The 12,539-nt window shown below is 45.1% G+C and overlaps 1 protein-coding gene across 3 annotated transcripts in view; it reads left to right on the plus strand.

The window, feature by feature from the left end:
* Positions 1-12,539, plus strand: part of SLC22A15 (solute carrier family 22 member 15) — an 85,968-nt gene that overhangs the window by 51,491 nt on the left and 21,938 nt on the right. For all 3 annotated transcript variants that reach the window (XR_009865958.1, XM_062192031.1, XM_062192033.1), the window contains 2 exons: positions 2,673-2,802; positions 7,636-7,851. Coding sequence is in view for 2 of the 3 variants with exons in the window: in XM_062192031.1 (XP_062048015.1) it covers positions 2,673-2,802; positions 7,636-7,851 (346 nt within the window). In the remaining variant the exon portion in view is untranslated. The remainder of the gene's footprint in view (positions 1-2,672; positions 2,803-7,635; positions 7,852-12,539) is intronic.

Below are 12,539 nucleotides of genomic sequence, written 5' to 3' on the forward strand. Positions count from 1 at the left end.
GTAGAAACGGGGGTCCTTTAAGCAGGTGTGGGGAACCCTTTTTCTACCCTGGGCCATTTGAATATTTGTGACATTATTTTCAGGCCATACAAAATTTTCAACTTAAAAATTAGCAGTTTAGATTTGTTGACTTTTGAGCCCTGCCTACAGTTTCTTTGGCAGGGCCAGGCCCAGGCCCAGTGATTTCATGGGCCTGATGCAGCCTATGAGGACCAGACGCTCCCAAACCCCGAAGGAGGCTCTTGTTGGCTACATGAGGCCCACCACTGGCATGTGAGCTGATCTCGGTGGGAATACGACTTACTACAGGATCAGATATGGGAAGAGAAAAGAGGACTTTTCTCTTTTTGAAAACTAGGTGAACCATTGGTGACCTGCTAAAATTTAGCTTTCATACAAACTGAGCAGAAATAGCAGACTTGAAATTTGCTAGAAGTAAGCAGAAAATAAATCTGAAAAATAAGCTTAAATGCATGTTCCAGAATTAAAATATGTAAGGAGAGTAATTTGAAACGACCATTTTGTATTAATTTTTTTGAACCAAATAGCCTGGAGCTTTATCACATCTGCATCTCTGTGCCTAATCCCTGTTGTCATTTCCAGGCATATATATGCTTTCTTGCTGGATATAACTGTGCATGTCAGTTGGGCCCCTCAAGTGAAACTTACTCTTTCTTTCCACCTGAAACCCACCACATCTTTTGGACCTCTTCCTAGAGGGAGGCCGTCATGGCAGTTAAGAACATTGGAACTAGATACCTGTGAATCATTTCCTCCTGTCCATGACATCCAGTTGATACCAGTTCTTACTGATTGCGACAGGGACTCAATTCTGATGAGCTTGTATATAAGGGGAAGTCACTTGGTTATCACAATCGAGCCACAAAGAGCCAGACCTCAGAGATACCTCTGCCCCCATCATCTCCAAAAGGCTTCCTCTTCACAGTCAGGGGTGGGGCTGGCAGCTCCAAGTCTGGGATTTAAAGTCCGAGATAAGAGCTGTGATTGGCTCAGCTGGGGTCAGCCTTTGCAGCCTGGGGAACTGATTGGCAGCCCCCACTAGAACCGCAGAGCAGCCATAACACAGCAGTTCTCCAGCAGAGCTGTTGTGGTGGGAGGAATTAGAAAGGAGAGTTGAAAATAATCTGTAATGGATCCTTTTGACAAGAGGCTTCCAGATAAGGGCCCAAGCCCATGTCACAGTGGACAATATAATTAGCCTCTGTGTGACATGCAGTATTTCTTCTGAACCTAGCAGCAGCTGCCTTTTGAGGTGGACATTCTTATTTCTTTTTCACCAGCAGGGAACAGGACTCAGAGACATTTTGTGATATGCCCAAGGTCACAGAGTGGCATGAGGCAGAGCTGGGGTCCGAGCCAGCCCATCCTCTGGGCTGTCGTCTTTTTCCCTGTTGTTATCAGTGGACACTGAGGGTTGGGAGCTGGTGTGAGCAGTGACAAGAAGTCTCATTCTTGGAAGCCAGGTACAGTTTGGTGCACTGGAATGAGCCCCCACTGCCCCCATTGCCTTACTTATACCGTGTGTTCTGAACGTGCTGAACAGCCAGCACATCAGCTCGCCTGCCTGGCTCCCCGCTTCCCTCAACACTGCAGACAGTATACAGGTCACTGTTTTTTGTTACTGAGTGTTAAACTTTGAACAGCAATCAAAGAAAACATTTGTTATATAGGATTATTATAGGAAAATTTTATAACAAAGTCCTGTTGCTCTGGAATGCCCACTGAAATTGCCTGTGCATGGATGGGAGAGAGAGGATTGGCATCCTCCAGTCAGAGAGACCTGGGTGCACGTCCTGGCTCTGCCGTATACAGTGGTCTGTCCTCAGCTTCACTGCGCTTCTGAGTGACATCCTCACTTCAATACCTGGTGGAGACTGAAACCTGCTTCCTCGGACAGTGTGTGTATGTTGAGCCATGATGTTCAATAAATGGTAGCTGTTTTGACAGTAGTGATAGTAGCACTTGTAGAAAATACATCAGCCATATAGAATTTACAAGAATATAGAGTACACCAGTTGGTTTAGTGCCCATCTCAATGTTCAGTTCAAAACACACAGGGTTCTGTGGTTGGTACTTTTCCATCTGTAGTACTGACTGAAATCCACACTTCATGGAGCCTGTGTTCTTCCTGGAAGAGACAAGAAACAAAGAAATGTAAAATGTCATTTATCCAATGTTGGGAAATTAAATAGTGGTGAATGAGAAGGAGAGCTAGGGAGTATGTTGTGATTTAAGATAAGCATTCCAAGGTTAGCCTCTGTGATAGAGATTAAGTCCCATATTACAATAGCTTCTTGGCCTGTAAACCATGCCACCCATATGGCAAAAATATTTCCAAGCCTCATTCACAGGCTCTGGCAGATGTTAGCACAATGCAGAAAGCATTTGGGCAAACCTTAAATTTATTTATCCACCTGTGGTTTCTATTTTGCATCTGTGCTTTCTTCTTTTCCACTAATTTTCTGGCCTCTTCTTGGTTTTATCATTAGATGTTCAACATTTATGTAGATTTTCCTTTTCTGCTCTGCCTTTTATGCTTGCCCAGGTGTGACCTGCATGTTACAAGGAGGGCATTGGTTGTGACTGGGAGTTGGAAGTGGGACCGAGATGGGTCCTCCCCGGTGACTGTTGTTGTCTTTTCCCTGAATTAGGATCAATCGGTGGCCTCTTCTTCGCAGTTGGCATCGCCCAGTATGCCCTGTTAGGATACTTCATCCGCTCCTGGAGGACCCTGGCCGTTCTGGTTAACCTGCAGGGAACAGTGGTCTTTCTCTTATCTTTGTGAGTAGTTTTTCCTCTCGAAATTTTAATAAGCTGTCCCTCTAAGGAGCTTGCTTGTACTACTTTGGTGAAGAACTGATTTGTGCAGGTGCTCCAGCTTTTAGCTCCTGGAAAGAGATGCTTAAGTAATTCAAATGCAGGTATCTCCTGTTTAAAGTGACCTTTCTGTGGACAGCCATTTAATTCACTTTGTTGATATAGGGAACTACTTTTTTTTTTTTTTTTTGTAACCGAATGCCTCACTATTACAGATCTTCTGGCTAGAATTAAACCAAGCCAACAGCCCTTCACATGCAAAACTAGGGTCCAATTTGCTTCATGTGAAAAGTATTTCACAATTTGTAAATTTTTTCTCTATGAAAAAAAGAAAATCTTAACTTTTCACTTTTGAATTGTGCTGAGTCAAAACCTGTCTTATAGGCATTTATGAATAGTTTATAGGTAAAAAAAATAAAAGATTTACCAAGGAAAAAAAGCTTCAGTCTGGCCCAGGTCATGTGTCAGGTGTGTTTGCTATTGGAGAGCAATGCTCTCATATCCGATATGGAGTAACCACTGTTTGTCCAATACATGAGGCTCATTTCAGGGCCTCTAAATGCGCACTCTGCAAGAGTCTCAGATATGGGAAAAGTCTTAGATTGTAGGGACTCATAGCTGAGCAGAAGTGGTTGCATTGTCCCTGCAGGGGTCTATAAATGACTACCCATGGTGTCACAGCTCTGTAGCACTCTGATGCTCCAAGATGAGATGCTGGGCTAAGCCCATTTCACCAGAAGTTTTACTGCGGCATGGAAAGACTTTATTCCCTGCAGTGTCGGCTCTCCAGTTGTAAGCATTCAAATCTTTGGGATGCACAGATTGTCAGCCTATGGCACCAGCTTTCCTCTGTGCCGTACAGTGGGCGAGATCTGTTGGAGCATTTTAATTCAGGCAGCTCACTCGTTTAGAATCTCTCTATTCAGGTTCTGAATTGAGGTTTGGTGGAGGCTGAACTGAACTTGGTTTCCATGCCGTCTTTAAAAACAAGAGAATTCTAAGAGCAGAAGTGAATACAGTAGTAATAGTTAACATGTATTAAAGAAGCAAAACATTAGATGTGTTTAATTACAAGAATTGGAATGAGGTAATTTGATGAGGGAGGGAAACTGACAGTGTTTTATCAGCTGTGCTGTGGATTTTTGGAAGTAATAAATGGGTGCCTTGCATGGTACCTTGAATCAGTAAGCACTCATGTAAGTATCAGTGGGTAAAGGAATTTTCCTCTTTAAATATTTAAGAAGCCTCATACTTCCACACCCAGCGCGGCTCTCACCTCTCCTTCCAGCAGCGAGTGAGCCCTCCTGCTCTGCTCTCTCCGAGTGTGCCGTCCGAGTTAGCTCCTGCCAGTGCTGGGCAGTGAATGCAGGGGATGGGAAATAGAGAGCAAAGGCTGGAGAGCATGTTTGACTTGAACATCACGCAAGCCAAGCCAGGAGCACGAAGCTTCTCACAGATAGCTCCAGTCGTTACCAGCTCTCTGCCTTCCGTCCCCCACAGCCCCACAGCCTCGCTTCAGGCACTGTAGGCTGCTTGTTCCCAGCGTGCACCTCGTGCTCTTCTGCCCGCCCTGTCTACTCAGTGCCGTGCCGCTCCTTCAACATCCTCCTCCACATCACCTCTTGTTTAATTAATACTCAGCTCTCCTGGTTTGCTCCAGTGCCGTCCACCCAAGGTAGTCCTGATCATGCTGGCAGCTGTGAAGTTCTCTTTCTTTTCTGAATTCTGCAGCACAGTGTCCTGAGTGGCCTGCTGCTTCCTCCTCAGGCTGGAGCCCTGTCTGTTTCAAAACTGGGAGCTTGGCCAGCGCCGTGGCTTAACAGGCTAATCCTCCGCCTTGCGGCGCCGGCACCCCGGGTTCTAGTCCCGGTTGGGGCGCCGGATTCTATCCTGGTTGCCCCTCTTCCAGGCCAGCTCTCTGCTATGGCCCGGGAAGGCAGTGGAGGATGGCCCAAGTCCTTGGGCCCTGCACCCGCATGGGAGACCAGGAGAAGCACCTGGCTCCTGGCTTCGGATCAGCGCTATGCGCCGGCCGCAGCGGCCATTGGAGGGTGAACCAATGGCAAAAAGGAAGACCCTTCTCTCTGTCTCTCTCTCTATCCACTCTGCCTATCAAAAAGAAAAAAAAAAGCAAAAAAAACTGGGAGCTCTCACACAGCAACACGCTGTTTGCTCCACGATTACATTTCCCTAGCACCAAGGCCCAGGTCTTCTGTGCAGTGGATCCCTCATACCCATGGGGCAGATGTTGGCACAAAAATATTTGGAATTACTTTCAGAGTTTGCCACAGCAACATAAGACGAAGTCACGTTGTTTAGAGTCATACCTTTGGTTTACCAAAAACATTTTTACTGAGCTTACAAATTGCTTGTTTTCACAGTGCTTGAATTTGAGTAGTGTTACACTTTTTGGAAAACCAGTGCCCCCTTAATTTACAAAGATTTGCCGCTGTTAGTGACGTTCACGGAACATTTTTGAGCAGAGGCGGCTTTGTTAAATTGGCGCTTTAGCTTCCAGAGGTGGCTGTGGCACAGAGGACCAGCCACTCCACTACCTAGAGGACAGCATGTTCCAAGGTCTGCATTTTCACTTAAACACGTGTCTGACTATTTGGTATGTACCATCTGTGTGTGATGGAGCTTATTTTTTCTCAATCCAATAAGATCATCCGTGGCACAAGTAAGCTGATTGATCTATCAAAATGCTGAGAAAACAAGGTCCTATGTTTGCACGATTGAGTTACACTTGAATATCTCTCAAATGCCACTGTTAGAAATGATTTATAAAGTTTTAAAAGTCATTCATTGTTGCTGCTTACAACTAATTCTGAAGGCACACAGTGGCGGAAGCGGAGGGGAAGTGCTGCTCTGCCCAGCAGGGAGGACCGCTCCTGTGTGGTCTGTCTTCCTCATCCCAGTGCTGTGCACATCCGCTCTTCATCCTCATACGCCTTCTCTACCTGTTCATGGAGCTGTCTTCTTTTACCTTCTTTTCCTCTGTACTTAATCCGGTGGTCTTACCTTGCAGTGCACATCTGGCCCTGTGGGTGGGCCACCGATCCAACTGGAGGGCAACAGACCAGGCCTCCAGCAGAACAGTGGTTTGCTAGACCATTGACTTGGATACTGGAAATAATAATCGGATAGTAATGAAGAAGTAGATTAAGGGATTCAGGATATTCCAGATAGCCTTTGTTCCTGCTTGAGTCGACAGTCAGGTGTTGTATGTTTATATACATAAATATTTTCTTTCTTGGTAGCAGAACTGCTAAGCAAATTCCTGCCTTTTTATTTCCAGTGTGTTTCATCTCAGCACCTATTACACTGCTCTGTACACAATGGGAATACTCGACAAAGGCCTGGGCCTCGGTCCTGGGGAAATGCAATTGTGGAGCAAACAGCCTGTTGCTGTCTAGGAGCTCCCAGTTTTAACAGACTGGCTGCCCATTAAAGTTCCAAACCCTGAAGGGTTGTTGCTGATTCATTATCTGTATTGAAAGGCACAGGGAACTTTAAAAAGCACCTCAAGTCACCAGCTTCACTCATCCAGGTTTGGCTTTAGGTGGACCATACCCAATTAGATAAAAACGTAAACATGGCTTCCATGTTTCTGCCTTGGTTTTGTCTTTGAGTAGCCCCTTGAAAATGTTAAATGGTGAGAGGAAAAGATACATAATATTGAAGTCCTAAAACCAGAATATCAGTGGCAATGGACGCGTTTAATGCTGCCTTTATTAAGCAGTAGCTGTTGCTTTGTAACTAGAATTTAACCAAATGATAATTGTTATCCTTCCAGAGTTCAGGACATGTTAACTTGAGTAGTATGTCAGGTGATTTGAATGTTTGGGAGTAGTATATACTCACAAGTAGCTAATATGCAAGAAATTTAATTTTTTTTACAGGGTCTTTAAAATTAAAAAAAAAAAAAAAACTTTTTGAGAGGACAAGAGACAGAGACATCTCTCATCTACTGGTTTATTCCCCAAATTCCCATAACAGCCAGGGCTGGGCCATGCAGAAGCGAGGAACGCAGGACTCAGTCCAGGTCTCCCATGTGAATGGCAGGGAGACAAGTGCCTGAGCCCTCACCTCCTGCCTCCCAGCGTGTGCGTTAGCAGGAAGCTGGAATTGGAAGCAGACCTGAGGCTGGAACCCAAGCACTCTGAAATGGGATATGTGTCTTAACTGGTATGCTAAATATCCACCCATTTTCATTTTTACATATAGGCTCAAAATAACCCTTACGTCCTAAATAACGTATCTGTATGTTAAAAAACAATCACTTTTAAAACATTTTGTTATTTTGGTGAGGTAACACAGATTTCTGTATTCGTGTAAGACTTTTTAGGAACTTGAAAACCCTCAAATATGGACTGTATTCGTCTAACAACACTGGGCTAGGCTTTAGAGTCGTATCTCTGACCCATGTTGTAGGAAGACTTTGCATTTCTACTGTCAACTTGCCATTTCCATATTAAAATTTGCTTTTAAAAACAAATACATGCTGATCACTATTTACTGCTATTTTGAAAGCATGTCTTTGGTTTCCACTGATAAACCACCATTTAACATTGGTATGGTGTTGAAAGAAACTGTTTCTTCTCCCCTCTCCCCTCCCCTCCCCTCTTCTCTCCTCCCCTCCCCTCCCTTCTCTTCTCCCCCCTCCCCCCTCCCGCCCCACCCCGCATTGCCTTGAGTCAGTGTAAACTCAACACAGAATCCAGTGGGGGAGTGATTCATGTCTTGCTGTGCACGCTGCCTGTATGAATACACAGCCTTTGATGACGTCTCTTTCAGATTCATTCCTGAATCACCTCGTTGGTTATACTCCCAGGGTCGACTGAGTGAGGCTGAAGAGGCACTGTACCTCATCGCCAAGAGGAACCGCAGGCTCAAGTGTGCGTTCTCACTGACACACCCAGCCAGCAGGAGCTGCAGGGAGACTGGGAGTTTTCTGGATCTGTTCCGCTACCGGGTCCTCTTGGGACACACCCTCATCCTGATGTTCATCTGGTAATTCCCCTCAGGGGCGTTGTGTTCCGGAACTTCAGCTCAAGTTGCTAAAGCCGTAGGGATAAGCTCTTCCTTCTTGGTTACAGAAAAGGTTCGCTCTTTTGTCCACCTGAGTTTGTTTCCCAGCAACAAGGCTCCTGTCCTGAGCACCTGGTATCCTGCCCGCCCTTGCTTTCATAGCACTGCCCTGGCGAGCAGGAGATGGTCCTGTCTTCTGGTAGCTTTGCTGAGCCTTTGCCAGTAGACATCAGAAGCACATAATGCTCTTGGGGCATTCACTGTAAATGCTCAAGTCTCCCCGTCTCCCCGACAAGGAGGGGAAGCCAGCAAGCATCCAGAGACAGAAGAGTTTCTAGAAAGGACCTGGAAATCCCTGTGTTTGACTTTGGTAAGGAGCAGTTGTGTGCTGCATCCTGTGTGGCACCCTGCTCAGCAGCTCACAGCGGTGGGCCCAGGGCTGTCCCTGGCACAATGGGCCTCCCTGGAGTTCGAGGTTGTGGGCCTGAGTCATGTGTGCAGATCGGCCAGTAATGATTATCACTCTCTGACCCTGATTTTCTAGTTGTTTATTAGCGTTTCCTTCCTGTCTCAAAATGCTCTCAGTGTTCCCGGAAGTTTCATTCAGTGATTCAAGAGGATTCTATTTATAGGATGAAGTTGTAGGAAGGGGAAAAATGGATGGGCTCATCCAGGGTGTGAATTTCACATAATTTTTTCAAATAAAATTTTATTGGCATAGTTAACATGGTGTTAAGACTGTTTTCCCAAATCTTTTTATTTCAGAAAAATATAACATCCAATTTTTGATTTAACTCAATTTTGTATATATATATATGAGGTTTACAACATATTATGGGATACATAAAGATATATGGTGAACCTAGATTAGCATACCTATTGTCTCAATTAAATCTGTGTGTGACAAGAACAGGTAAAAATCTTCTTATCAGATATCCCTAATATCTTATAAGTTTAGTAAATCTAGTTCTTAAACTGTTCAGTAGATCTCTCTATTTGCCTCTTTTGAACATCTGCTACTTTGCATCTTTTGGCTTATACCTCAATCCCCATTTTCTCCCCTCTTCTTCTCATGGTAATGGTGATTCTGTTTCATCCTCTGTCTCTGTATTTAACCTGTCTCTCTCTCTCTCTCTCTCTCTCTCTCTATATATATATATATATACACACACATACACAATATATATATACATAACACATATGTATATAAAATATTCATGCATAAATGACATGCTGTGACATTTTTCTATCTGTGTCTGGCTTATCTCACTTAGCATAATACTCTACAGGTCCATTCATATGGTGCCAGAAGTCAAGATCCTTTTTAAGGCTGAGTAATATTCCATTGCATATATGAAGGGTCTTCAGAAAGTCATGGAAAATGCATATTCTGAAAAATTACTCATGGATTTCAAAATTTTTTACACCAAGACAAACTTGCCTTACAATTCCATTTCACCACACATTTTCTGAAGAAGTCTCCATATACAGTACAATTTTCTTTTTCCATTCTTACACTGTTGGATGTTTAGGTTGTTTCCATATCTTGGGTACTTGTACATACTTTTTTTGTTTTTAAAGATTTATTGATTTAATTATTCAAAACGGAGAGTGACAGAGAAGGGGGAGAGACAGAAAAACATCCAATGGTTCACTCCCTAAATGACCACAACAGCTGGAACCAGGCCAGGCCAAAGCCAGGGACCTAGAACTTCATCTGAGTCTCCCACGTGAATGTCAGATGCCCAAGTACTTGGGCCATCATCTGCTTTCATCAGGCACATTAGCAGGGAGCTGGCTTGCAGGTGCAGCAGCCAGGACTTGAACTGGGAATTCAATATGGGGTGCCAGCATCGCAGGCCCTGGCTTAACCTGCTGGGCCACAGCTCCAGCCTTTGTGCGTGTGTTTTAATATTGCCCATTGTCCTAAGGTGCCATCAGCATTACTAGCAGTACTAGCAGGAGCATCGCACCCTCTGGCCCAGTTGTCGTATGATTTACCTGTGTTCGCCATAAAGGCTGTATGGAAACATGTTTTCATGTGTGGATAAAAGGAAAATGATTTTATTTGAAAGTGATCTTTTTTTTTTTTTTTTTTTTTTTGACAGGCAGAGTGGATAGTGAGAGAGAGAGACAGAGAGAAAGGTCTTCCTTTTTGCCATTGGTTCACCCTCCAATGGCCGCTGCGGCCGGCGCATCGTGCTGATCCGAAGCCAGGAGCCAGGTGCTTCTCCTGGTCTCCCATGCAGGTTCAGGGCCCAAGGACTTGGGCCATCCTCCACTGCCTTCCTGGGCCATAGCAGAGAGCTGGCCTGGAAGAGGGGCAACCGGGATAGAATCCGGCGCCCCAACCAGGACTAGAACCCCGTGTGCTGGCGCCGCAAGGCGGAGGATTAGCCTGTTAAGCCACAGTGCCGGCCTTGAAAGTGATCTTATGTATAAAGCTTAAAAAAGGAACCAGTAGCTTCATAACAAGAATCTGCAAAGATGTTTTTCTTTTTTTTTTTTTTTTAAGATTTATTTATTTATTTGAAAGAGTTACACAGAGAGAGAAGGAGAGGCAGAGAGAGAGAGGAGAGGTCTTCCATCCGCTGGTTCACTCCCCAATTGGCTGCAATGGCCAGAGCTGCGCTGATCCGAAGCCAGCTTCCTCTGGGTCTTCCCACACAGGTGCAGGGGCCCAAGGGCTTGGGCCATCTTCTAGTGCTTTCCCAGGCCATAGCAGAGAGCTGGGTCAGAAGTGGAGCAGCCAGAACTCGAACTGGCGCCCATATGGGATGCCGACACTGCAAGTGGCAGCTTTATCCACTATGCCACAGCGCTGGCCCCAAAAGTGTTTTTCTGTATCATCACTCTCTTTTCCTACTCAAGCCCTGGCTGCCACCTGTGTGGCCACCAACTTCTCCTTCCCCTACAGAACCAGCGTAGGGCTGGGAATATCACTGATGCATAGTGCATGTGGAATAATGGACCCAAGCTTGAGGTTTGGGGATGAAGACGATCTTCAAAAGCCAGCAACATAGCATAGGAACTACCAACTTGAGATCTACCTATTTAAAAGCAGACACAAAATAAATTGAGGTACCAAGTCTCAGTGAGGCTGCATTAGCATATCACATTAGACAGTCACACTCTGCCTTGAAGAAGCTCCTGCTTGTTGGAGATGGTACTGTCTATTTTTAAGTCTTTCATTTTTATCAGGTGTATTGAACTCTGGGTTCTGGCCTTCAGCAGATGAAAAACATTAGACTTGGGGCCAGGAAGACTCCCTGTTTATCTTATTCAAAGCAAGTCTGCTCAAATAACTTCTTCCCATGGGCTCAGGGTGTTAAAACACACGCCAGTAGAGACGATGGCGTTCTACATGTTGCCTTTCCTTTTGAAGAGGCTGTGAAATTCTGCAGCCTTTCCTGTGGACCTGTCAGTGAAGAAAGCCCTAACTGGGGAGCACAGTTACACCTCCGTGGTTAGCTTCTGCTCCTGAGCTTGTTTCCCCAGCAGTGCCTTCTACATAGTTCCTGGATGCCCTAACTATACGGTTAAATGTAACACAAGCATTTTAATTGTGTTTGGGGGCACATAAAGAGGACTGAAGTGATTTTAATAGCTGTAATTGTGGATGCCAGAAACCACCTCTGCCATGAAGGCAAGTTGCAGACCACGGCCCCAGCCTTGGGGACCATGGCCCCCACCGGGCCTCATGCTCTCTCACTGCCAGCTGGTGGGTGAATTCAATCTTGTCCTGAACTAGTTTTGTTCTTTCCCTGATTTGATACCATCACAACTTGATTTAAATAGGAGTGTGTGTTTCCATGGCTGGAATTATTTCATTGGAGTTTCTGTTTTCACTGCTGGTAGAGTCGCATGAGCACAGACAGCTCCTTACGAAATAGCATCATGTAGAAGAGGGTGTCTGTTGCAGATACAAAGGATTTTCAGACTATTTTAGGAAACCACATGGACCTAAATTTGCTTGGCCTGCTACTTACATGCAAGGGACCTGAGGACAGAGAGAACAGAGTACTGACTGCACCTTGCATCCTAACATAGGATAGCCTGGTAGTCTGGCTACAGTACTGCTTGTGCTGCTTCGTGCACAGACGGCAGCTTTACCCCAGTAAGAAGTAATGGGAAGTAGTTGCTGTTCCTGGCTCATTTGCTGGGGAGGGGTGAGCTGCTCACCAGACCAGCTCCAGGGGTCCTTCTTCCCTCTTCCCCAACCTTCCCTCCCATTGCCATGGCCCATTCCTGTAGCCTGGAGAATGTGGCCTACTCCAGTGTTTTGGCAGAAGCAGGCATGAAGCTTTCTCTTTCCTGTTTGATCTTGTCCTAACTGCAGCTCGTCAGACTTTTCTAAGGAAAAATAATGGTTAACAACAAGAATCTCCCTTTAATAAACACTGGTCAGAAATTGCAAAGGCAGAAAAACTGATCAGCTTAACCAGGCCCAAGCATTTTATTAAGAATTTGTGATTCATCAAATGTATTTGTGTCCTAGAAAATCCCAGTTCCAGAGTTTTATTTTTCTTTGTCCTGTTCTGTTTCATTTTGTTGTAATACTTCAATTTGCTCAGCACAGAAGTTTCTAGTACCACCTTCACTCTGGTTGAGAAAGCCCTGATTGGGTGCTGCGAGCTGGCACTTTGATTGCCATTAGTTCTTAGGTTCTT

The sequence above is a fragment of the Lepus europaeus genome, chromosome 5 (genome assembly GCF_033115175.1).
Source record: "Lepus europaeus isolate LE1 chromosome 5, mLepTim1.pri, whole genome shotgun sequence".
Classification (NCBI taxonomy): Eukaryota; Metazoa; Chordata; class Mammalia; order Lagomorpha; family Leporidae; genus Lepus; species Lepus europaeus.